Source organism: Anopheles stephensi, chromosome 2, assembly GCF_013141755.1.
Source record: "Anopheles stephensi strain Indian chromosome 2, UCI_ANSTEP_V1.0, whole genome shotgun sequence".
Lineage (NCBI taxonomy): Eukaryota > Metazoa > Arthropoda > Insecta > Diptera > Culicidae > Anopheles > Anopheles stephensi.
The window spans coordinates 51,955,367-51,982,857 of record NC_050202.1 but is presented as its reverse complement, the minus strand read 5'-3'; the positions used below and the strand labels follow the sequence as shown (position 1 = coordinate 51,982,857).

The window sequence follows — 27,491 nt, the reverse complement described above, 5'->3', positions numbered from 1 at the left end:
CCGGAACTGGAGACTTTCGCAAAGAGAAATTATCTGAGGTCTGGCAGGCCATTTTTGCGGTTCCATCATTGTAAACACATCTTCTGATGTTGATCCAGCTTAGAGATATTATAGATATTAAAATCTACCTGTGTACCCACGCGTTTGCTCCTTAGAAAGCAGAGTTCTCGTGAATGTTTCATCATTCATCTGCTTTAATCAATTTTCAGACAATTCTTTGCCAGATATCCCAAGATGTAGCATTAACAAACGTGTTTTGCTGGTGTGTTTATGCGAAACGTGTTATGCTGCCTTCCATATGCAAGAACCCAGACGAGTTCTTCTGTATAGGTCCAGAGAAGATAGGATGCGTAAGTGCGTGATGTTACCTAACTTAGTCTTCACCTTTTTCGTTCCTCCAAGGTCGTCTGAAGCTGGTGTGGAAGATGATCCGTATTTTACTGTTTGTTGCCGAAGGTCATGAAAATTGTCGAAAATTGCCAGATACGCACAACAAGATTTGTTTTTGTAGAATAAATACCCTAGGAAATCGCGATTCCTAATGAAGATTTTTTAACACTGGTCGAATTTTGCACAAGTTTTGGATAGATGATGAGCTATTAGATTTTATTATAAAAAATCTGAATTGATATCTTAGGGCATGAATTGTGTAATTTACTCGGATATATGCCTTTAACCGAGTGACCTAAACGGCTTATATTCCAGTCGTAATTAAGCGGACAATCTAGCCTTTCCGGTTCAAATCTTGGCAAAATATGCGTCGAATGTGCATCCTGAATCTTCACGTTGGAGCTTTGATCCCTTTTTCAAAATGCCACTTCACGAAACGCTTATCTCTAAGCACCGAACATCGAGCACTGTGGAAATTATGATTTCCTCCATGCGCGAAGGATGCTACCTCCGTTAGCACTAGCGTGATCGCGTCTGCCATTTTAAATTTTCCATCGCCATCAAGCACACCACGTATCGTACGAGAGGAGGAACAGTCGTCTAGCCATTCACCGGAAACATCCAGGGATGCCATTACCGAACGAAACCGCACATTCAACGTACGACGACGTATCGGTGTGTTCTAAGCCAGTGCTCTGTGCGTTCGATAATGTTTGCACGGAAAAGGATGGCATAATGGACGCACTATTACCACGAACCGAACGTCGAATTTTTCGGTCGAAACGGCTTGCCACTAACTGGCCACTTGAAATAAAGCACCCGGTAATACCCGGGGGATTAAAGACGACTTATGCTACCGGTTTCGACAGTTCGGTGGTTAAAAGCTGCAATCTTCACTAATCCTGGAAGTGCCATCTCCTGCAGCTTCTGTTCGATTCGAGTGCCTTTTTTTTGTAGATAGTGAGATGCATTCTGTGGTAGAATTTTGCTGATTCTAGGAATCGAGCATCCGACAAAGCTTATCCAGAAGCTATTGTTAATCAAGGTTTTGGGATTAAAATCTCCGTGAGTGCAACTACGAATGGGATATTTGGGTAAGAGAAGTAGTCAGTTTAAAGTAGCTTCAATTGGATTGTTTTTAAACCAAACCTTATAATATTAACGGTTAATGCTGTGTGGTGCCGTCTTCAGTTGCGCAATCTTCAATAAAGATTCGTTTCTGCCATTTTTTTTCAAGTCCCTATCTGAGGAGAGATCCTGCCTTTATACGGGAGGGCCTAACCGTTTATTGTTTTAAAGCTCAATCAATGTCGATAATTGTATGCAATATTTAACGGCCGGAGTCTTCAGCTCCTCGCTAGAGCCGAACGTCAAAAAGGGAGTGGATATATTGTGCCCACCGAAACTGCGAAAAAAGGCGACGTGCCAAAAGTTATCCTCATAAACCCATCATGACATCATCATCGTCATCGCGGCCTTTCGCAGTTTCCCTTTCACTGCTGCCCACGTTTACGCTCCACAGGTGTGTCTCCTGCCCGTGGTAATGGGCCGCATCAAACGGCGACATCGAGAAGCGACCCACACAGATGCGTTATGAAGACATTTTCCAGAGAAAGTTAATTTTTAAACTCCCTTTTTTGTAGTGCCAGGATGCGATAGGTTGATCTTCAAGATGTAAGATGCTGATTAAACATTTTTGGGGTAGGTTTTTTTTGTTACCTTCTGCAGTTGGTTGGCAGCCGTTCACCAGACGCGCACAGCGAGATGGAATGTTCGATGAATCCATTCGGACCATTAGTGGATATTGGGTTGTGTGGTGTTAGTGCATTTTATTGGATGATTTTTATGCGTTTCGCTCATTCTCTGCAATAGTGCGATTTGCGCACTATACATTGTGTCGCCGGAAGACGACCTCCTGACGATGGTGTGATAATGCTGACACCACCCTGCCATGAAATCATTCGTCTTGATAAAACGCCAAAAGAAAAGAACTGTCATGACCGGAGGAGAGTGCTACGAAGTATAAGGGAATGTTTCACGGTAGATATCAGGCAGCAGGAGCAGCATATTGTCACCATATCTTGAAGTTTTCACTCTAATCCACCCATATTCCAACCAGAGCCTAACCACAGCAAAGCAATTTTCGCAGAATAAGTTAGACACTCTCTCTCAAGGTCCCGGTATCAAAAAACGAAAAGAAGGAAAGAAAGCCACCACCCCGATGATTTGATTGTTGATGCTTAGCACAGCAACCACAAGCAAACGGGATCCAACGACCCACCTCAAACATTGATTTGATTTCCACCCAGCAACTGCAACGTTGCCCTCAACAATGTATCCTTTTTGTCCCTTTCACGACGATTCCGCTCGTTAGTCCTCGTGTTTGGCATTTGATTGCAGTAGCATATCTGATCCGGACGTGTGCATGGAACTGGAAATAATGTAGAGCTCACACAAGAGAAAAACACATTCACTCCTACAGCAAACACATGTGTATGTGTCAAAGTTCCTCATGTGACCTGCGTATGCAGAGCCTTATCAAGCAAAGGGACGTCTTCGTCTTCTTGCGATATCACACTTCAGAGCTTTAACTTCGCCAGTTTGGGAGGCTATCTAGAGTAAAGCAAATCTGCTTGCAAAAGTTGGCATACTGTAGTTTGTTTTGGATGTTTTGAATATCCTGTCTAATCCCAGCCATTAGACGTTGGAAAATCTCTTGATCTTGATAAGGAATGTCTAGATTCTGATCAGAATTAAAATTGATCCTAATCAAGACTTAGTAAAGCCCTCTCTTACCTAGCCTTCCGAGACTTCAATGTTTAAAAAAATATCATTCCAGAAATTCTTGAAGTCATGCTGGTTAATTATTTATTTAAAACACGCTGATTTACTGGTTTATTGCCGTGGACTGTTTGCTCTTGGAGTCGAGTAATTGCAACATTTTTGGGCCAAGTTAAAGGTAAACATTGTTGATGAGACTGTCCGCTGTTGTGCGCCAACCGCAACACCGGGAATGTCCTCGATTCGCGCAAATAAACTCATTATTAAGTGAAATTAATTGATCGATATCGCAACATATAATCCCTCGTGTGTGTGATGGAAAAAGATACATATTTGGTAGAGAGAGAAAGAGCGAGAGAGGGCGAAAAATCCGACACCGGATGTGTATGAGAAAGTGATAGGGGGAATCCAACTTCGGACGCCTATAATTAAGAGCTTTCGGGGGTGAATGCAACGGGAGTCTCTCATGTGTCGCCGTCGCCCCCCCTGTTGGCTTCTCACCTTTCAACGCTTGGTTTTTGACTGGGCGTGTGTGTTAATTTCATGTGCATCTCATCACACCAAAAACAATCTCCGAGCTAACCAGGAATGTGCGTATGCAGGGGTATGATTGCACTTCCGCGCTCGAATTGATTACATTTCTGCGGCAGTACCACCATTACTAAATCACTTGTTGGTTATGGATCATTTCACAATGGCGAGTGGGGTTTTGGTCAATTCCCGAGCTGTGGAAGCCCTGCAGTAGTAGCTGGTAGCTAGCGCAATCAACCTGACCGCCAGAATGCAATTGCACAAACATGTATGTAAACGAGAGTTTTCGGTTAAGCTAATTAACCCACACGAATCACTTCCATGGTTGTGATCCAGGTGCGAGAAGTACGCAGAAAATCCAATGTCAAAAGCGATCAAACGGAAACGATCCTATACACAAGGCAATTCCCGGTGGAAACGCTTTCCAGTAAATAGATCAAACTTTGCCATAGTTATTACTACATCGCGAAGACCATTTGCCTTCCACGACCTGTCACTGTGGTTTAATTTGTTTGACCTGTTCGCCGGGTTTCGCTCTCCGAAGTTACCGGACTACTGCGATTTCTCCGTAACCCGTCGAAGCGCCTTTTCCCGAATCGATAGCTAATTAGTGTGTCGAATGGTTTACACCCGATGCCCACTCGATGATAGATTCGCGACAGGGATAATGCTCTGCCCGGCCTGAAGTTGACCTACTGTACACAGAATCTCGGAACGGGGAACCTGGCCCCTGGTGGTGTCTCTTTTCATTCGGTGAAAAACGTCACCGGCCAGCCAGTATACCCAGCAATGGACAGCTTTGCGGCTTACGATTTTGTTTGATTATGTCAAAATCCCAGTTGACAGAAGGGAGGACCTTTCATTACGGGGGAACCAATCAGAATCTCTTTTCACCGAAAATCCAAGGCCTCGCTGAAGAGGCTTCTTCAGTTTCACAGTGCATAAAGCTTGACATCTGTGGAACTCGAAACGGACAGCATAACAATGCTGCTGGTTTGGCTTTGTTTTCCGCAACAGTGGTGTCCTGTCAACTATCCGTTACCCGCTGTTGTGACATACCGACCATTTTCCCACAAATGTATCCTATATTCCTTGCCGCCGAATCGTCTAGCATATCTCCACCATTTTGTTTTTTGCCTGATGCTTTATTTAATGTCCATTTACTAGGACCTTCTTATGTCCTTCCAATTCTGGCATATCATTGTTTGTTTGGAGTAGGAGGAAAAAAGAGAGACTAGTTTTGTTGTGAAAATTAGCGTCCAGCATTTGGGGGGGGGGGGGGGGGAGGGAGGCCAACCGAGATAACAAAACAGCCTCATCAACTACAGCCCGGCTGACCATTGCCCTGGTTCGTTAACAATGGGGATAGGTTGCCGGGCGAATCATCGGTGTGTTGCCAGTGTCGTTCATAAATTTTTCCAACCCACTCAAACAAATGGGAAAACCAAGGGAAGAGCTTCCCGCTCGCCGACGTTGGCGATATGAGAGGTTCGAGGTCGTTCCGGGGAGGGGAGAGGTTTGTTTTTCTGCCAGCCATGGTTAGTTTTGGTATCGCTGGCTCGTAATTCTATCGGAACCGGAGCGCACCAAGCGCGATCCTTCCACTCACTCTCTCTCGGTTTGTGGTTAGACTTATCAGGACTCTGGAAGTTGGGAAGCTTGTTGGGACGGGGGGGTATTTCATTCTATTTTCTTCTTCGCTTAATATTTTCCCTTTTTTGCGTCCTTTTTTTACAAATATTGCTAATGGAAACACAAACTTTTTTTGCGCTTCAACCATTGCTCCTGCTTTCGGAAGGGTTTCGTAAGGAAGACCTGAAGACGTCAGGGTGTAATGTGGCGGTACGCGGATGGGTTAAGCGAAAAACTACTAGCAAAACGTCCGTGTGGCTATTTCCTTTTTCCCAATGTTGAGATAAGTCGGAAAACAAACTTACGTAAAAAGGGATTAAACAAGCAGTTTCCGCTGCCTGAGACAGAAAAACATCACCCAGCAGCTGCTCATGGTCCGCTTCTCCCGAAAAGATGATAAATTAACCATTTGTGTTCAAATCAAATTGTGTGTGTGTGTGTGTTTTTCTATCCCCCGTTTTCCGTTCTCGTTTTTTTCTCTGAAAGTTTTTGGGGGGTTTAGACAAAAAAGAAAGTATAATCATAGTTTTATGGTGTATAGCATCAAATATTTATGTTGGCCGTTTTTCTTTCTTCTCACTTGCAGCAACTTTTCCGCTCGAATCCAGGACTGACGGCAGCGAACTCGGCCGTCCCAGGTGCACCGAACGGTCAGCCACTGCCCCAGTCGGCCCTCTCGCTTTCGGCCGCCCAACAGCAGCAGTTCCTGCAGCACAATGCGGCGTACGCAGCTCAGCAAGCGCCCCCGTACGTCATCAACCCGGGACAGGATCCGTCCCAGTACATGGGAGCCCTCATAGCGGCCGGTGTACCGCAGTACTATGCACCGGCACCGTGGAGCGTGTATCCGGCCAATCTGGCCATTCCGCAGCAGCAGACGCAACCTAGGCGGCCGCTTACCCCTTCGCAACAGGGTGCCGAAAATCAGCCTTACCAGGTAAGCGGTGGTTTCTTGGAAGGAACGGCTAGAGCAACGGTTTCCAACTGGTGGAAACCAGTGAGTGAGACCTCAATTAGGTTAAATTAAGTTCGATAGCGTACAAAACCTATACCCTTTTCATGTTGATCCTTTAATGCAAGTTCTGCCTACAACAGTTAGAAGGACCTTCGTATCTTTGTTTTATATGTAAATTCTTGGCACACGAGCATCGATTTATCTCTATTAACTTTTGCATTAATTTAGCTTAATTAAAAAGTATTTTCAAGAATCTATCCTCAAGAAAACATCAAGACGCAAAGCAACTTTCAATCGAAAACTAGCAACGGACGTTCTCTGACAAACGAAAAGACATTTCATTATCTTAAAGTATGTAGTTATTGGCGGACCTAAATCTTAATCTCAATTCTACTACAAAAATTGAGCAATAACCGAAGATAATCTGAGATTCGTTATGGGATTTTTTTTGCGCTCACTACTTCACATCAGGAACCTCGCTTACACCAAAAACCCGAAGATCGAGATAGAGTTGTGGAAGCGGGAGGATCGTTAATAAAGCAAAATGGGAACGATGAACTTTTCGGTCGGACAGCATCACACCCCCCCCCCCCCCCTCCCGCGCCAACAAGACAACCCTCTTAAAAACATCCCCCTATTGGTAAAAAGAATTTTTGCCCGGTAAAGTTTAGTTCGGGGGCTTCCCGAGCTGTGCCTGCCCCCTGTCTTCCGCGAATATTTGACAGGTCAGGGCGGCGGCGTCACAGCATCACACCGCAATGGGTAAAATAATTACAACTTAGTAATTGGATTAAGTCTACCGAGCGACCGACGCCCACCACCGACCTCCAGAATCGGTGGTCCTGATGGGCAGGTTCGATGTGGTTTTCCAAGCTTTTCATCTGTTCGCCAATTTTTTTCCCCCGTGGTGAATAGTCGGTGCGCTCTCTCGCTCTCTGTGTCCTCATTCCAACTTTGCTATAACTTCCGGTGTGAGTCAGTGCGGCGGAGCTTATTTTCATCTTGGCCAAAAAATTCTATCAACACTTCCACGAATATGTATTTCTGAACGATGTTTAATTACGATCGTGATGAAGTTTCACTTGCTGTTCACCAACCAACCAGCAGAAGTGTGTTCTATGAATTTTTTGAGTACTGATTGGATATTTGAAATTTGACAGCTCTGTGAATCCTGAGCATTAGTGCTTTATTAAGTTTTCAACATCAATAGGAACGATGTTTGTTTAACTTTACACACTAAGTAGCTGAGATTCGCTTCCGGTGTTGAGTTCGCGCAACGGTGCATTGCATCAGGTACAACAACATCTCGCCGGATGCCGACGGCACCGACTTGATGTACAATCTTAGTTTGCGAAACTTGCATTTCGAGTTCCTTCCTTCCTTCCTTCCTGCTGCGCTCTGCAACATTGGCAGCGATTTCTTCATGCCCCCATTCACTCAAGCATTATTCCCTGCTGACTGGTGCTCCGTACACCGACTCGAACTTCCAAACCTTCTGCTGCTGCTGACGGGCTTGCGTACCCATTTTTACTGCAACCGCACGATCCGGGTTGAAGAAGTTAGCTGGTGTATTTATTAATGAATAGTTTACGCCAACCCTAACGTGATTATGCTGCTGCACCTGCAAAAGGTAAATCTCGTCCCAACCTCTCCGGAAAGTCAATCTGTTCGCCCAGCCAACCGTGCTCTAAAGCGAGCGAAATGAGTCCTCCACCCTGTTCGCCTAGTAGCTGCAGCTAATTGGTATTAATGATTCATTAACACAATACCACCCGCCCTGAACGGAATCGGGTTGTTGTAGATGCAAACACACAGCGCAACCACTAGCCTCTGGCCGGATCCTCGTGTTTGGAAGATTGTGTGTGAAAACTCACTCCCAGACGCAAGTCTCTGCACGCGAGCATTAATAAAGTAACACGTCGTCGTCTCCAGAGCTGTCTCGCTCCGTCGAACTCTATTACTCGGCAACCCGGGTCTGGTCACTCCCCGCAGGAAGTCTCCATCCCTTCCCGAGCTAGCCGGTTGCAGTCTGCAGCGAAAAATTACCCTGACCGTACACGACATTAAAAGCGGAGCCGTCCACACCGCCACGTACACACATAATCCATGGGTCATGCTTTTGGGGGACGGAGCGTCGTCGTCACGGTCATTCACCATGCGCGCGGACTGGGCAAGAAGTTGTACATAATGTCCCGAACACCGCCCGGTGAAGGTCGGGAAAACTTTCGTCCACCGGATGATTTAATTTGCTTAAAGGAAAATGGTTGGTCAGCTTCTGTTTTATTTAGTTGAGGACTTTTGAAGTTGAGCAAGATTATTCCAGTCTAAACCAATCATCCAATCCAATGAATATCTAGCCGCTGGAGCGGTTTGAAAAGAAAGCTGGAACTAGTTTTCGTTGGAGAAGTATCTCTATCGAAAGAAAAGCCGGTTTTTGGTCATCACGTCATCACGGTCACGAACTCTCTTGCAACGGCGATGGTGTAATGGTCGTGTCATCGAGTTGTGTGGAGTTTACCAAGTTACAGAGGTAGTAGAGTGGAAGAGAGTTGGTGCAGCGAAACGTAAAGACGACAACCATTATGTATCATCCCGTGACCCTGGTCTGGTCGGGCTATCTCTGCACGGCGATGGTCATGGTCAGGAATTTGCTTCAACGCCGCTTTCTTTCTTCCCCTTTTTGTGCTTATTATTAGCCATTTTTCTTTCGGAGTTTTCTCCTCAATCCCAAGGGGGTGGAGATCGGGAGGCGGGAAGTTCAACGCAGTTCAACTTGCTGAAGTTGAAGTGTGATGATTATTCATTGACACATTTTCCACCCGAAAAAAAACCCGCATGTGCACAACCCCTATTGGGAGGGTAGTTATACAGTGAAAGCGTGTCAAAATAGTGTGTCCCGGTCACGTCACTGCTGTGCGCTACAAGTACCTTTTTGTTGCTCTATTACCGTGACTCTGGACATTGGTATTGGACCATGGCAAATCTGCTCTCGTACTCCAAAATGTTCGCCATAGTGTTCTTGGTTGTCCTGTTCACAGCGCCAGGGACCAGGGTGGGTCATTCACCAGCTAAATCGATGACGTTTTGCGTCGCATGTCGCAGCGCTAGACGAACCCAATAAATGACCGGCCAGAGAAAATTCCAAAAAAAAAGTTGCTTGCTGGCTGCCAGCCTGCGTGTTAACTTGATATTGGTGGCTGTCCGTAATGTACCGGCGACGCTGTACACACACTCTCGCCCTGCGCTCTCCTAGCTGTCTCCTCCTAGGGATTGTTGTAATTTAATTCTTATTGGCAAATCCATCAACGCCGGCGGGGACAAATTAAAAGTGAAAGCGCGACGCAAAAGCGCGCCCTGCCAACGTTTTGCCGGTGCCCTGCGGGCCTGACGAGGGTCATAGATCGTCACCTTAAATGCTAAACGCACCGAAAACACATATTCTCAGAAACGGTAGCGCACCCGCACATTCTTGACCGGATTATTTTTGACTGCTGGCGCTTTTGGATGTTAGACTCTGGTACGGTATGCTGGATATTATTGCTGTCATCAATTAACATACTAGGAGTTGCCTGGGGAGATGAGGGAAATATGGTGGCTTCGAGGCGGTAGTCGATCGATCGAACCGTCCGTTGAGTATTTCTTCTGCTGCTACTGTAGTAATTCCCCGCACATCAACACCTGATGTCCTGCGGTTGATGGCGCACAAATGCCATAAAACCTAATCTAGCGAAAGTAGTAAGTGAGGTGTGTAACTGGTTCACCCGCGATTTTCACCTGGGTGTGTTTCGTGATAGTGGGCCACCTATTACACAGACCTTGTCCGAGAGGAAAAACTTGTTCCCTGTTCAAACCACTCTCTCTCTTTCTAGTTCACTGGGACTCGACTTATGGCCGGTGAACAAGCCCAGTGTTGGGATGATAGTTGTAGTTCTCTTGAAGGTTGGAAATCAAACCTGCCGACCAGGTTGAACTCCTCTAACATACCGGTTTTTTTTTTTGCACACCTTGTTACAGTTTTGGACAGAGTTATACAAGTTCGTTATGACATTACTTTCCAAAATGATGTCCTATTGAGAGTCTGTAAAATAAATGAAGTCCCCGCTTGAGTCATAATTACCTCCAGATATCGATTTCTGTTTCGATCGCGATAGAGTTGGCAACGGTCTTGTGCACGACTCTTCTTAATTCTATTACACTTTGTTGTGACGATAAATTTTATGTCCGGACCCAAAGATATGGGAGCGTCCCGAAAGGCGGAATCCTCTGAGAAGAGTGGAGGGGCAGCAAGTTCATTATAATTTTACGTTACATTTTATCCGATAGCCCGCACCGCCCTTGCTCACTCAACAGCTCTCTCCCTGTTACGGTTGTGTCATCGTATCCTTCGGTACTTCGTGCATAAGCCGAGATTCCACTGCAACAATGGTTGGTTCATTATCACCCGCGACGGACTACGCCTGGTAATTGCAATTTCGCTAGCAATTCGCGTGCAATCAGCGATCTTTTCTGTGGTGCGCTTTAAAGAGAAAAAAAAAGCTAGCGACGCGAATAGAACCGCGGATTTTTCCCGTTCGTTCTTTCAGTCTGCCGAGTGCCGGGAATGAAAGAATGAAGCGAAGGAATGGAATGTTACTCTTCACCCTTCGTCAGGATACCGGAAACCGTCGTCCCGTCCGTTTTCCTGGTATCGTGTAAGTCAATTACCATATCGGGTGCAGAAGCCCCGGGCCTAGACAAGATCGTCGAAAGAGCCGATGATACAACACTCGCGCGGCTCTGTGTATATCTTCACTACTACTCTATGACCCCTTTTCACCTGACTTCAGCTCAAGTGCTCAGGGGTTTCTTTTTTTCTTTCTCGTATTTGTATATATGGAAAAATCTATCACACAGCCACAGTCGGGTGGCAGCCGGGATTGGGATTTGGTTCGCGTGTCGACTTTAATGAACCCGACCACCGAACCCTTACCCCAAGTCCTCCTATCCAATCCTAAATTGCTGGATCCAAGACCACCTCTCGCCTGCAAGCACTAGACATTCTCGAGAGCGCGTGCCCGAAGACCTGCCGTGCTAGGTGGCCGGAGGAAACCTCGGGTCCTGCATATTGATATATAGATAGTGGCTTCCTTTTTTCATGCTTCCAAAAACGAAAAAAATCATGCAAGATTCTAACACACACACACACACACACACCCAACCATGAGCATTAGAACCACCCCTTTTGATGGCGAGGATCATGAAACATTAATTTTCTCATTTTTAGATCGAATGGATTTGGAAGGGAGGGAGGAGGGCCCAGGGTGTGTTGGGCTCTGGGTACCAGGATAATTATTACCTCTGAAAAAAGGTTACCACCTTTTTTTTTCTTTTCTTTCCCCCCGGACAAGATTACACAAATTGACGACGCTATTGTTAGTTTTCGCTACATCAGCTTACACTCGCTCAAATAAACAAAGTTGCCTTTGCTCGATTGATGTTTTTTTTCGGTGGATAGAGATGAATAGCTAACGGCGGACGTAAAATCGATAACAAGTTCTTATTGTTAATGTTTGACCATTTGCGCGTTGATTAGTGTTCTTTCGTCACGCGTGCGGAAGGGTTCTCCGAATAACAGAACCCGAATTTTGTAATTTATTTAAATATTTCGTGTCAGTACTAGACTATCTTTAATGTTATTTTATTATGAAAAAAATCCAAGTTTTTGTTTTTTGTATGTTGTTTTATTTTTTCTATCTAATTCATTTATATACTTTAGTAAGTCATGTATATATCATTCGTAAATATTCAATTATAGCGATCGTTTTTATATCCTACTTTGTCTGTGAATTAAGATCAGCATGACAGTAACGTCGACCAACGCAAAATAATGTGAAACGCTGCTAGTTATATTTACTATATCTAATATAACACATATATCTCTCTATATATAATACCGAATTGTACATTTTTCCTATTCTTTTTCTCTCTCTCTTTTCTCTCTTTCCTTCATGCATTTTTTTTTGTTTCTTTTTATCGCCGTGTTACATCGTGTTGTGTATGATAAAAATCCCTTATGTGACAACCCCTATCGCGTGTATCTGTGTGCGTCTTTATTGTGTGTACAAACGTCATCAAACAAAAATCCCTGCAACCGACGACACGACGCCAAAACTAAAAACCAACAATGCCACTACTCTACCCTGTATAAAACCAAACGATCGCTCCAACCTACGATCGGCTTCTGCAGGTGATATCGGCCTATTACGACCAGAGCGGTTCGCTGGTGATGGGACCACGCACCGGAACGCCGATGCGGCTCGTCAGTCCGGCCCCGCCGGTTCTGGTGCCGCCGGGTGCGGCCGGTCCACGGGCACCCCAGGCGCCCCCGATCTATCCTCCGCAGCCACAGACCGCCCAGCAGAACGTCTACTCGGCCCAGAACGGATCCAACGTAGGAGGTATGTACATAGCTGAAGACCCATTCATCCCCCATATCACCGGGGGATGTAATACGTTTACGGTTTCGAGTTGTAAATTTCAATTTTAAACTGTTGAGCAGTCGACTTTTTCTCAATGCAATAAGTGAGATAACGAAAAAGGAATCGTTTGCGATGTAAATATGTTAAATAGGACATTTTCAAGATGGAAATGCAGAATCAAAAAATCGAACAGGCTCCGGATAGCCATATGTGTAATATTGTTGTATGGATGTATATTTTGTAACTGCATACTTTCTACTACAAACATTAGCAAATAACGTTTCGCATTGTAATATCGACTGTTAATGTGTTAATGTTTCTCTCTGTGCTTGGATTAATTTTCCATTTTACTGTTTTCTGTTAACTTGTCTTCAATTTTGCATTACTAAAGATCAATATCATGACCACACCACCGTAATATTTTCCTACCGATCGCTAATGTAGGTCAGTAATGGAAGAAAGCATAGTGAACCTCTCTCTCTCTCGGTCAGCTCACAGAAAACACACAATATCCCACTCCAGGAAAAAGCTGGGGAAAGCAGACACTTGCGATGTGGCTGCTGCTGCAGGTATGAGCCTTAACTTGCCACAGAGCAACTCGGGTCACAAAATCGCTTTCCATCAGCTGTGGAACGTTGCCTTACCTGCTTGCCACTCGCTTTCCCGTGTGTGGCAAAAGAAAATATGCGCCCGAGAATGATGAAGATCAAGTTTCTCCCGGTTCAAATTTTCCGTCAATCAGGTTTGATTGGTTGAGCGCGCCTCTATCACCCTCTCACGGTCATTAGACGATGCTCAGCCTGCGGGCCTGCTACACTACGATCCATGGATGGATCAGCGAGTGAAGATTGCTCTTGAACATGTCGTACCCCCGGAGATAGGAGCTGGTTTGCTGTGGTACAGATAGATAGCAGCGCAGATCGAATTGCATACATTCGCGTGGTGGTGGTGTAATTTAAAATAATCGGAATTATATCTCCACTACCTTCTCAAGAGTTGAATGTCTGATACAGTTGGCGATCGTTATATCGCGTCATTATCGCGGTCGTGTCGTGGGGAGACAACCGAGCGAAAAGAGATAGTTTGTTGTGAAGCTTAAAGATCTGTCTACTACTGACAGGTACCATTGTCACACCGACTTGCTCACCGACTGGGCCAGCATATTAAACCGATTATTACTGAGATTTGGAGCATTTTCTCCTACGCCTTTCTTTTGTAGTTCGCCATGACGCCATAGTGAAGTTCATAGGGTAAGAGGGGTATCGCATTAATTGTATTTCATTATGCTGTACGAATGTTGTTTTACATCAAAATAAGATAGGTGATCTTAAAAACGATGAGTCCTAGAGCGTCCTAAAGGGTACGCTGAGGTTGGGTAATGATAATGTAGACAAGGTGATCTGTCATCCGGCATGACACGATTAATGGTTGAAGCTTTCGCGAAAGGGGGGAAATTTTCACTTACAGCTTAATGCTTTTTTTTTCTTTATAACGCGCACCGCCTAGTGTGTTGGAACGGTAGGAGATTAATTTCTCGCCCTGATTTTCTCTGCTTTCTCTCGGAAATCGTGTTACTTGCGCTTGACGAGAAAAAGTGTTCGGTGGAAATTGAATCGATTCGTAGCTCAGTTGAAGTTACGCTAGATGTGTATGTCACAAGAACGCCATACAAGTTATGTAAAATGATAAAAGCTTCCAAACTCACTAACCTCACTTTTTTGCTGTGGTTAAACTAATTTGCGTTACATCAAACCGTTGCTGTATTGATCTTTGTGGTTTCATTTGTTCTTTAGCTAGAAAAAAAGGCGCACGAAAGGCATCGAGCTGGAAAAATCTTTACCAACGCTTACCTGATTACACAAATCTTGCACCGAGCGTGTTTGGTTTTCGCCTTAACAGGCTCTCCGTCGCGTTCGTTTGAGCATGAAAATTTCCCAGCAAATCACCCCGAAGGGGCTCGACAATTTTCCCGACACTATTCCTTATTACCAAACTGTCACTGTCAATTGTCTCTGCTCTCGTTCACTCTCTCGCTCTGTCTCTCTTCTTGACGGGCTTGTGAATGGGATTTTGTGCTCGTTTCCTTTGCTGAGTGACAGCCTTTTCTTTCCGGCTTTCGGTACCACAAGAAGGTGTGACGGTTGCTGGTAGAAGCGCACATTGGTCGCGCTTGTTGTCGATTGCATAAAATCGATTAACGGTTCGTTCGATTCGTTCGGTTTCGAGGCACTGTGCTGCTGCAACCTTCCAGTGTTGAAACTCGGGAAATGGAAAGCATATTGTGTGTGTGTGTGTATGTGTGTGTGTGGACTCTCAGGCACACGAGGAAACCACCCTACAGGTAATTATCGTGACGAAACGTCTCGCCCACGATTGACCACAACCCTAATCTATTCCGGTTGCTGTAAGAGGAAAGCCTTTATTTTCCTTATGTCTAATGTCTGGTTATGTCTGCGTACCGGTTCCAACATTTTGGCAGCACAGACTACGTTCCGGAAGGCAGGCTGCTGATTTGTTGAAAAGCAAGAAATAATTGATCCGATTCTTCCGTGAATGGGAGAGAACGTTAGGGAGTAATTAATTTAGGTTAATCAGGATTTACTTCAGCTGTATTTTATACAGGCGTGGATTGTATTGTTTCGATACAAGTACCTCAATATAGACCCAATAGAACATGAGAACAAGGAAATTCTTTAAGCATTCACTTACTACAGGCCTTACTTAGGTCTGCATGAGAATCGTCGCCGACATCTTGAGCTTTGTCCAGAAAGGCCGATAGAGTCCAACTCTACATGTCCAACTGATCGCGCACTAGGTCCAGAAATGTACTAGATCGTCTCGAAAACCCTGCATTGGTAGTCGATCCTGTAGTGGTCGACGCGATTACTCACCTTGGATAAAACCACGATCACTCACTATGGGCATCAGTCATTACCAACATTGGGCAATAATTGTGGTAATATATCTTAAATTTCAAATTCTTATTATGATAAAAGGATTATTAGAATAAATTTCAACAATTGTTGATTAATGTGCTGGTTATACGTGAGGTTGGAAAGGATATGTTTTAATCCTTCATTTATTTAAGCTCCATAACTTTAACTCAGATGATATTGGGCAACCACTGACTTTGCGTTGTGGAACACCTACAGAGACAGCAGAGAGACTAAGCAGAGAGTGAGAGCGCAGTCTCTTTCAGTATCCTTAGATACTATTACAGTGCTAACGTGTGGCATTAGCTGAAAATGAGTAGTTCGTTGCCCAGTACGATCAGCTTGAAGCGAAGAGAGTACGAGTAGTGTTAGTGTTCCACGTAGCGTTATCACCGTATGGAGTGCAACAACAGGATAGAAGGAGCAATATTCCTCTTCTTCTTATCTAAATTAATCAAATAAAACGTAAATTTAAATATGCTTGTTACGCTTGCTGGCAAACCATGTTCCGGCTACTAATCACAACCATTTGCCCTTATCGTTTGCTCTGTTCGAAACCAGGACTCGGTGCCTTGAACACATCATCCCTGACCACGCGTCGGGATTCGTTTGATCGCAACACATCGGCCTTCAGTCCCTCGCTGGACTACACCTCGGGTGCCTCGACCAACACGATGGCGATGAATGCGGCTGCCGTCGCTGCCACTGCTGCCGCCCGCAAGTGGCCTGTCGGTGCCGGCAACTACAGTGGGCTCGGTACGGTAGCGGCGGCTTCGGGTAGCCCGCTAGGGCCGTCACTCACACCACCACCCGTGTCCGGACTCGGTGCCCTTGTGACGAGCCGTGCGCCGGGCGCTGAGACCAAATTCCGACAGGTAAATCCTGGCCTGGTGCCCGGTATCTCGACTGCCAATGCTGCCATGTTTGGATCGAACAATTGTGCCGCGCAGGCCATACTGTCGCGGCTGTCGAGTGCCGTGGCACGGCCGACTGTTGCTCCTGCAGCTGCGCCCGCCGTTCCGGGGGCCGCCCCAGGGCTTGACCGTCCGCCGGGTCGATCCCGCCTGCTAGAAGACTTCCGTAACCAGCGCTACCCGAACCTGCAGCTGCGCGATCTCACCAATCACATTGTGGAGTTCTCGCAGGATCAGCACGGATCGCGCTTCATCCAGCAGAAGCTGGAGCGTGCGATCAGCGTGGAGAAGCAGCTGGTGTTTAACGAAATACTGGGCGCCGCGTACAGCCTGATGACGGACGTGTTTGGCAACTACGTCATCCAGAAGTTCTTCGAGTTTGGTTCACCGGAGCAAAAGCAGGCACTTGCCCAGCAGGTGAAGGGCCACGTACTACCGCTAGCGCTGCAGATGTACGGCTGTCGCGTGATACAGAAGGCACTGGAAAGCATTCCGGCGGAACAGCAGCAGGAGATTGTGCGCGAACTGGACGGGCATGTGCTGAAGTGCGTGAAGGATCAGAACGGTAATCACGTGGTGCAGAAGTGCATCGAGTGCGTCGATCCGGTCGCGCTACAGTTCATCATCGACGCATTCCGCAACCAGGTGTACTCGCTCAGTACACATCCGTACGGATGTCGGGTGATTCAGCGGATACTGGAACACTGTACGCCCGAGCAGACGGCACCCATTCTGGCCGAACTGCACGCCAACACGGAGCAGCTGATCCAGGATCAGTACGGCAACTACGTCATCCAGCACGTGTTGGGTAGGTAGCTAACGCGGGGATTCAATTTAACTGCAACATTAACGTCCTCTTTTTTCCTACCATTTCCAGAGCATGGAAAGCCGGAAGATAAGTCTGCACTGATTTCTAGCGTGCGCGGAAAGGTGCTGACACTCTCGCAGCATAAGTTCGCCTCGAACGTGGTGGAAAAGTGTGTTACGCATGCTACACGGGCCGAGCGCGCGCTTCTGATCGAAGAAGTGTGCTCATTTAATGATGCGTAAGTAACTATTTTCCTAGCAGAAGTTGGACCGCGTTTTCACCTATTTTCCCCCCCACCCCATTTATTTTTCCAGCGGACTGCACGTCATGATGAAGGATCAGTACGCGAATTACGTGGTACAGAAGATGATTGACGTGTCCGAGCCGACGCAACGGAAGGTGCTGCTGCACAAGATACGGCCCCACATGAACTCGCTGAAAAAGTATACCTACGGGAAGCACATAATCGCCAAGTTGGACAAATTTTCGCTCAAGACCCCCAACGCACTGGCGGGTGGTGGTGCCGGTGGAGCTGGAAACGCGGTTGCTGGCGGTGCCGCCGGTGCAAATGGTACAGCCGGCGCCGTGGCGGGTAACGGTGCCAATGGAAGCAATGGCACCGTCAACGGTACCACCGGCGAGCTCACTGCCAATGGTCCGACGAACGGAACCGGCGTTAACAGTGTTGCCGGGAACGGCAACAACAACAACGGCACGGGTGTAGTAACACCAACGGCTGGCGCTGCCGGAGCTGGTAGCCCGGCCGGTGGCGGTGTACCGGCAAACAGTGGTGCCGGAAGTAACGGCACCAGCGCTGTTCTACGCCCGATCGGACCTCCAACCAACGGAGTAATGTAATGTAGCGTGAAGGAAAGCAGTAAGGACTACGGTACAATGTAAATAGGTATTTGTTTGCTATTTTCGAATATTTAGCAGTGCAGACAACACACACACACCCTCAGCAAGAGCCTCTTCAGCATAATAGGGCCAATTTTTCGGGCCGCTTTTTTGTATAAGGCTTATGGATATGCGGTGAACGATTACAGAAAAGGAAGAGAAAAAGGAAAATCTCCCTATGCGAAATTATATTCGCCTGCGAAGGAAGAAAAAGGCTCTCGCGGCTAGCGATCGATCGTGAAGCTTCATAGGCGCTAGGCGCAATGTTTATATTTGTTAACTCTATATTTTTTTGTTTGCGTCACCCATATACCGATAGATTTGTTTCTGTGTGTTTTGTGTACATTTTTATCCCCTGTGTACGGTGTGTTCGATCTCATTCAATTCTATAGCAAATGAAGCGAAACGATAACAACAGAGAGAAATTAATTCGGCGATCGATCGGCCCTAATGATCGCCTCTGTGTGAAAGGGAAATATTACAAACAGCATAACAGCGCATCTACGAATGGTTTAAGATTAATGGCCTTAATGCCTGTAATGGTGTGAGTAGGCAACATTCATTTTGCACTATTACGAAATGATTTAAACATATTTATGTTAGGAGGAAAAGCAAATCGTGTGCAAATGAGTAGTAGTGTGGAGAGAGTCGCTCCTCGTTTCTCGTCACTTACACATGCGAATACGGATCGTGTCGCATTCGTAACCGACCGAACCACGGTCGGACTTTAAATGTTTGTCCTTTTTATATTAATGTGAGTTGTGTTTTTTGTGGCTAGCAGGAAAAGTCCTTGAACATACAAAAGAAAAAACAATGCGTAAAATGTAGCGCAAAGTGTAAGCGCGCGATCGTGGTTTTTTGTAGGGTAATAAGTGTACACACAAGCGTAAACGTAATATTTATAACATACACACGCGCACACCCACACACTCGCGATTTAACTAGTGATCAAACGGATGGAGGATGGTATGGTAGGAAAGCGTGTGGTGGCCCCATGTGTACACCAACTACGGAGCTTACTATTTGTTGTGGTGGTGGTGGTGTAAGTGTTTCGCTAAAATTAACGAATAAAAAGCGATCCAGTCGCGAAGGTCGCAGCCACAAAGAACAGAGCTGCAGCCGGAGACCGGGATGAGACTAACCGACTCCGTGATCGTGTTGTGGAACGAGCAGCAGTAGCAGCAGAACCTTTTTTGTCTCCTACAAAGCTATGAAGAGTTAAGATCGGTCCGACACATTTTCCCCCAAAAGTCGGACTAATGTTTCTGATACTCACGCACGAGAATGAAAAAAAATCCGCTTTCCACTCTGTGTGCGTGTCGGAGAAGGAGCGACCAGAAGGAAAAACCGCGTGGAAAGGATTTAACAATTTAAACAGCAGTGTTTATAGCAGTTTTGAAGTACACACTCGATTCGTGCGGGAACAGTAAATAAACAGTAGTTTAATGTAGCGATTTAGCGCGAGAGCGAGCCGCAGTGTATCGTTTTAGTTTTTAATTAATTACTAGGAAGAAGCTGGCATAGGGATCATTTTTTCGAAGAAAATTAAGGGAAAAAACACACACACACAGTCTCTTGCATACCCCATATAGCAGCAGCAGCAGCAGCACATCCACATACCGGGGCGTGAATGGTTTTTTCAAATTGAAATCCTGCAAATGGTCAGAGCAAAGGAAAGCAAACGGAAGGAATTCTGTGCTGGCTAATCTCTTGATGGGGCTATATATGGTGTGGATGTTGTTCTATAGGACTGCGTTTTAGTGTATTGGCACCTGGATTGGCGTGTGTTAGAATTAATGTTAATAATCCAGTTTTTATGTAAGAATCAGCAGCAGCAGCAACAGCATCATAGCAGAAGGACGCAGCGAGCGAACCGTTTACTGCCAACCCCTGCGTTTGCGGCATCCCCGGCGTAGTATTTATACGGATGCGTTTTTCCTGGTGAGGTGAGGATGTTTGGTTTAGTCCATGTCCAAGTAGGGGTTTATATACAATATTTAGTAGCGCTTCGAGGATAGCGATGATAGGCAGCACCTCAATTTCATTTACGAGCTCCTTCATCCGTTTTCTCAACTCATCATACCACACTGTAGTTGCTGTCGTTAGACAGCTCTTGTCAAATCCTAAACCTACTTGAAATGTATCAATTAACGCAACAAACGTAGGCTCGTAAGCTGCTAATAATTTAATCTTTCTTTTCTTAAGACACACACACAATAGAACATTCGATCGATCCATAGATTTGAGCATGAGCAAACCAGCTGCAACATACGCGTATATATATAACATATAATTGAATATGTAAATGTTGCAATCGTATGTATCGTTCGGAACCGGAAGCAGAAGACGGGTTCACATTAATAACCGTCAGTAGATCAATGCTTCACCCGTGGTTAGTGTTATGTGTGTGTGTGTTTTCCGATCGTGGTTTCTCCTTATGGGGTTTTATTAGGAGGCATCAACACACACGCACGCACACTACGAATGAACTTTTGATCGTAAACCCACTACTACTACTGCGTACTACTTTTCATGATTCATCAACAGCGCGTAGTCCTAGTTCTCTTCGTTTGTAGTGGTACACAATTAACGACTAACGAATAACACGTAAAATCGAAACTCTCATGATGCAGCTCATCTGCATTCTGTTCGCATAGACTAGACTATAGATGGCCGTGGGGTTTAAAGGAAACCGGATTTTTGCAAGACTGGAGTTTGAAAATTTTAACCGAATTTGAACGATAAAGTGAAGCGATGAAGGAATAGTTTTCTTTATAAAATGCTGAACCGATTGCAAATGCATCGATAGCCGAACGAGTTTAGTTGGCACTCGAAACTACCCTCATTTATGTGCACGAAATGTAACCCCAGTTTAGATACATAACAGAGCACGTTCAGGGGCAAAATGTAAATGTGTGTCTCCCAACGGACACCGTTTTTTTAATGGAAACGCTTTAATTTAATTTTCATCAACCACTGCTGTCGTATAAAGTTAGAAAATTATGCATTTGTTTGGTCGACAAAATCAATCCCATATGGTTAATAGCAGAATTTTAGGGTCATTTTTAGGCCTGCCTGACTTAGCGGGGGGGTTTTCATCCTCTGCGGTGGGGTTTAAATGTGTGCGTAGTGTTATGTAAAATCTCTAATTAAACATTTAATGAGCACAGCAGTAGAAGCGACCGTGCTCCGTACTCGCGCCAGACAGGTTTTTTTTTGGGTGTTTTGCTTTATAAATGCAAACCTATAAATACCTATACATACGCATAAACACACACACATATATATATTAATATTTGTACTATGTTTAATGAATTATGACAGGATTGCAAACAATACTGCGTGTGGCGTGGGCTTATAGCAATTGTGTCTCTCACGATCATCATATAAATATCGATATAAATACTAATAATATAAATATTCCTCATAATGGATAGAGACTTTCTTAGTGAACAATTTTTCTAGACTTTAATATAAAAGCAAAAACCCGTGTTTGTGAGAAGAAGAAGGAAAAAAATGAAACAAAAATAAAACACAGTAAACAGTAAAATGGGGGAAGTTAAAATGTTACGAAACCATTAAATATGAATAGAAAGATGGAAAGAGAATAATCCCATTTCTAAAGAGAGAAAAAAAATGGAATACGAAATATGTGAGCTACAGAAGGTGGAAAATGAAAGGAAATTGCTACAGCTACGATATCGAACAACCTAATTAGAGCGGGAGGTTAGGAATGAAAACTTCCGACACGGTTTTTCTTTTTATTTTGCCCCTCTCCCATTATTATACATAATTAGAGACAGCAGCTTCTAAGTTGTGTGTATGTGCAAACTGTGTTTTAGTGAGACGCAACCGTAAAAGTGGAACAAAATCATCCGGCAATTCAGCAAAAACAAAAGCCAGTTGTGTATAGCGCTGTACAAAATTTACATAGTTATTTTATACTACTTATAAAACCACCCCCGTTTCGATACACACCAAGGGACACTACACATTCTCGATAGCGGCGAATAGACAGAACGGACAGAGTCAAATTTAAATCTCTTCTTATCTCATCATCAAGGCAAACATTATCAAACCCGTTATCCAACAAAAAAAAAAACCCAATAGACGAAAACTGATCTCTCTCATGCAAGTAACGGGGTGCGAGCAGCGGTAGCACCTCGAAGAAAAATTTTAAACCAGAATTTACCCAGAACAGTTGACGCTGAGACACCTACGGGCGGTGTGGTTTAACACAGAAAAACAAAAAACGCATTTTTGAATAGTGTTTGATTGTACATTAGAGTTCTTAGATACAAATGAACAAACAAAAAACAACAACCAAGCTGTAGAAAATCCTTCGTATAAATATTATACTACTTATAATAATAATGTGTATGCAAACATAGGAGCCGTTGGAACGTGGAGTGGAAGCAAAATAGAAAGATTATTTTTTATGTGTGTGAGGGCCGGTCACCGATGCGCCCTCGCGCGTTTGTGTGTGAGTGAGTGACTTAATGCAAAGTGTCCTGTGTGTGTGTGCTACTTGAAAATAGTGAAACAGCAGCAGCATTAAATGCAGTGCCCCGGAAAATAAGGGACAGCAAAAAAAAGACCTCACAAAACTGATAAAGTGTATGCTAGTGTGTGTGTGTGTGCGTGCGCTTGTATGTATAATAATCTGTACAAACCACCAAGAAGAAAAAAAAACACGCAACGACTGCAGAAAATAGTGAAGAAAATCGAAACACCATAATACATCAATCACACCACAGTAACAGCAGAAGCAGCTACTAAACAGCGCTTAAAAAGCGATCAGGGCGAAACATAGTGGTCAATGTAAATACATCAATATTACATCCGTGCATCCAGTGAAAGACATGCCACGATGATGCACATCAGAAACACTCGAATCCTCACAATAGCTAAAATGGGATATGGAAGCTAAGCTCCTTAAAGAGCGATGAATATGTGTAGAAGAAGAAAAACGAACACCACCTTTAAACATCCTCCTTGAAAATGATGATCACCTTTAAACACATTCGCTCGCGTACGCACACACGCACGCACGCACACGCACGAACTGAAGTTGTAATCACGTGTAAAATTATGCTGTAAAATAGCGGAAAAAAGGGACTGACAAGTGTGTGTATGTGTACATTAACAGCACCGGAGCACCGCGGGATGGGAGCTTGTTTGATCGCGATCACGACCAGGTAGCGTACACGGTCTCAGGTTAGATTTGTTTTCTCTATAATGAGGTGAGGGTGACACAGGATATGACGAGAAGGGGATTGGCACGGTACAAGCTCACTGCCATCCTGTTGCTTATCGTGGCCGCGAGCTTAACGCGTTGGTGGAAGGTGGAAGGTAGAAATGGCTGAAGAACTATAGCGATGCAAAAGCGGATAGGTGAGAAGGGAAAATGGAATAGAGAGGGGGCGGGGGAGGGGGGGCAACAGGAATAGAGGGACCTTGTAAAAAGAAGAAGAAAACGAAAGGATGTATTTTTTTTTTGGTTAAAAAATGCAAACAAATAGCAAGATCGAATTTAAGATCAAATGTGCAGGAAGGATGTGAGATCTCCCTCAAAACAGCGTGATCTTAGTGATCGTTCTTTTTTTCTTTGGACGCAAAAATCGCAATCTCACACGACGCTGGTGGACGACACATTGTTCCGGATTGTTTTATAGTTGTAAATTTCATGGCGGACACTTGTGTATAGATGCTAGAGAGAGAGAGAAAGAAGGAACCAGCAACAAAATCTAACTCGGGATAAGCCTGTTTTTTTCGGGAACACTTCGGATATACTTTGGATGGACAGCATACGAAACTAAATCGTTTCATCTGGACTAGAAAATTCTGCGACAACAACGACACAAATGAGGCATACAGCTACGCTCCGATAGGTACGCATGAACGGATAAAGTAAATTCAAATTATCAGCTTCCAAACCAGATCCCCGATCCCAAATTATATGATCCTCGGAAAAACAAACGTGTGATATGTACAGTGCTACTAATGTAACATAACATTGAGGAAAACTCTCAAGAAAACAAACAAATAACAAACGAGGAACAGCAAGAAACGTTATCATTTGATCTTCAAGTCCAGCTTCTCAGCGCTCTCTCTCTGTCTAATCTTAGCCTCCAGCTTCCTTATCAGGGATAATTAATTTTCCTTTTTGCAATAGAAAATTCGTGTACTGTCGTGTGTGTGTTTATGTATGCCCATTGGGGTGTGTCGTTGTGCTCTCGCTCTATGTGTGTGTTTGTGTAAAGAAAGTCGCACCCTAACATGTGACAAAATTGTGTATAAATTGTTTTTAACTGTACAAACAAACAAAACGCGGGGGGAAAGCGAATACACACGCACACACACATGCTACAAAGGCAAGAAAAATGAGTTTGAAGATCACGGGAGCTCTCGAGGACAGAAGTCCGTCTCCGTTTAACTGTCACAACCGTACCGAACCGAAGCTGATCAATCCCGCGACCATCCGACAAGCTAAACTCTATTCTGTAAATTAACGAACGAACGAACGAGGAACAAAAAGTTTGTATGAAATTACCCCAGCAACAATTGAACTGTGATTTTTTTGCTATACTGTACACCAACACATGCTTACATGGTGTTTCCCCCGTTTTCCCCTTTGCCTTTCTGACCTCTCCGGCCCTGCTAAAACCTTTTTCCACCTTCGAAATCCTTCCACAAGCAACACATCATCACGCTGGATGTTGGATTTTGAGCATTTGGGCCAAGCAAGGAGCGTATTCGGGGGGAAGTTTTAAAAGTGTGTAACATGTGTGTAACAACCTTGTGTAAAATTTGCTGCTCTAGCTCTCTCCCTCCGCCAGGGGCAAGGAATGCTAGCGCTATCTTGTAAAGTGTACATTTTCAGCATAAATTTAAATTATTTTCCTTTATCCTTACGATCCTTGCCCACAGGGACCTTGCTTGAGTTTGCTGAACCCCGAATATTTCGAGACGGGAGTCAACTTTCAAGTCCACCTTTTTGACAGCAAAACTTTACTTTTTCTTCTTTTCATTGTACGTTTCGATCGAAGTTTGTTGCAAAAAAAAACGAAACTCTTTGTACATTAAACTTTCTACTCAGTGCAAACGAACAAAAAAAAAAAACGATAATAGAAACCGTAAAACATTCGTCAAACGGGCGTGTCTCGTACATCTCAAATGTTCCGATCAGAACGCGGAATATCCCCAAATCAGCAAGTGTACTTCTCATAGAGCTAGAGCACGAAGAGGCAAAAGAATGGCATGGAAAGCGAGCGGGAGAGAGAGAAAGAGAAGAGACAACCAACAAGAAACAAAGAGGCAAGTAAAACTAGCTAAAAATTTAAAAACAAAGTTTGATAAAAATTGCAACCAACAATGAACAAAGCAAAAGCGGGAAACCAGCACATAAGCACAAGAAGTGAAACGAAAAGGAAGCGTACGGAAGAATGGGGGAAAAGTTGTAGAAAAAACAAATTTAGCTTGAGTAAAACCCCAAAAACTAGGAAACAAAATCCAATGTCCCAATAAAACAACTAGCAAAACACAAACACATACGAAGGAAGGTGGTAAATGGTGAAACAAACAGACAGAAAAGAGGTCAACAGCAAAATGCAAATGTAAAATGGAAGAAGAGAACAAAAAACAAACACACACGCGCAATGTATAATTCACAATTTGCTGCAATACTCTCTAAGAAATTGAACACGAATGGCCGCACACTCCCACCAACGTTGTGTATTGGTTTGGAAGGACATTTGTCTAATACAGTTATTTGCTGCCCATACAGAGGATGGCACATTATGATTAATTTTCTTTTCTTTTGCCTCATTTTATATGTATAAGTTAAACAATTTTTTTTGAGTAAATAGTAATTATATGTTTTATAAGATTTTTTTTTGCCTGTAACTTATCCTCATACACATACACATACATAATTATATTTTTTGTCTCTTTTCAATCAAAAGTTGATCAAGTATCGATTTTTAGTTCATTAAGTTTTGTATTAAATTGATAAACAAGTGGTGTTACACACTTCACTGTCCAATTCCTTTGGAAATCAAGATCCTCTAGTGTATGTTTGTGTTGAAATGGTGTGTTTGTGTGAGTGTGAATGTGCAAGTTAAATTATGGTTTGGTTAAAACCGACGAAACCCTATAGCAGCGTCCTAAGGCGTAGATACAGCAAAATGGATTGGAAAAACAAAAGAAATAAGTAACCTTTTTCGGTTACAACAAACGAATTAGAAAGCAACAAAATTGAAAACTTCAAATTTTTAAGAAAAACCACACACAGAAACACACCTGCCACAGCCACAGCAACAACATTCAGAGTGTATAACAGCAGCAGTGAAAACAACAGGAAGGCGCGGCTAAGAGAGCAACAAACAAAAAACCGCTGATGGAGCAGCAAAACAGGAGCACACACTCACACACGGCTATAAATAATTAAAAAAAAAACAACAAACACATATAAATATAAAAGTAATATTAATTTGAACATAACTATAAATATTATGATACTATCAAACAAATAAATTTTCTGTAACATTGAAGAAATAATAATATCTGGGTGTTGGTGTCGTTTTCTATGTTCCTGCTACTAGCCTTGGATAATATCACACCGATATACAAGGGCCCTTTAAACTACAGACCAAAGCCAGTGTAATAGATTTAGTATAACAATTTAAAATATTTTTAAACAATATAGGACTTTTCAATCCTTTTTCTGTTGGCAAGACTTAATGCCAGGCTACATGATGCGAGATGTCAAAAAGATTTCGCTAAAAAGGGGGAGATTTGCGAAATCTTTCCGTCAAATTCATCTCGGTTCATCTACTCGCGTTGTTTAGAGCATATCATGCTGTCTCTCTATTCAACCGAAAACTACCATGGCAACGCATGGAAAGTGACAGAGAGGGCTAGAGAGAAGCGAAATCGTTCCGAGATTTCAGCTCGAGGAGGCAAAATCTTTTTGACGGATAGATTTCGCATAACCCCCCCCCCCCCCCCCCCCTTTTTAGCGAAATATTTTTGACATCTTGTATCATGTAGCCTGGCTTTTATACCTTCAGGGAGGACTTCGTTCGTCGACATTTGACTGCCGAGAACGCTTCCATAGTATCGACCCTTAAAAATCATGCCTGTTTCCATCCAAACCAACCGGCAGAATGAATATCTTAATGATGGCTCAAT

The 27,491-nt window shown here is 44.1% G+C and overlaps 1 protein-coding gene across 4 annotated transcripts in view; it reads left to right on the top strand.

The window, feature by feature from the left end:
• The window catches only part of LOC118502679 (maternal protein pumilio), a 156,775-nt gene extending 129,914 nt beyond the window's left edge, over positions 1-26,861 (top strand). For 3 of the 4 annotated variants that reach the window (XM_036035186.1, XM_036035187.1, XM_036035185.1), the window contains 5 exons: positions 5,921-6,271; positions 12,516-12,726; positions 16,242-17,402; positions 17,472-17,640; positions 17,717-19,861. In XM_036035186.1, coding sequence (XP_035891079.1) covers positions 5,921-6,271; positions 12,516-12,726; positions 16,242-17,402; positions 17,472-17,640; positions 17,717-18,260 — 2,436 coding nt within the window. In that variant the 3' untranslated portion in view covers positions 18,261-19,861. Of the gene's footprint in view, positions 1-5,920; positions 6,272-12,515; positions 12,727-16,241; positions 17,403-17,471; positions 17,641-17,716 lie in introns of all 4 variants that reach the window. The other variant, XM_036035184.1, reaches the window with a different exon arrangement.
• The last annotated feature ends 630 nt before the right edge of the window (positions 26,862-27,491 follow it).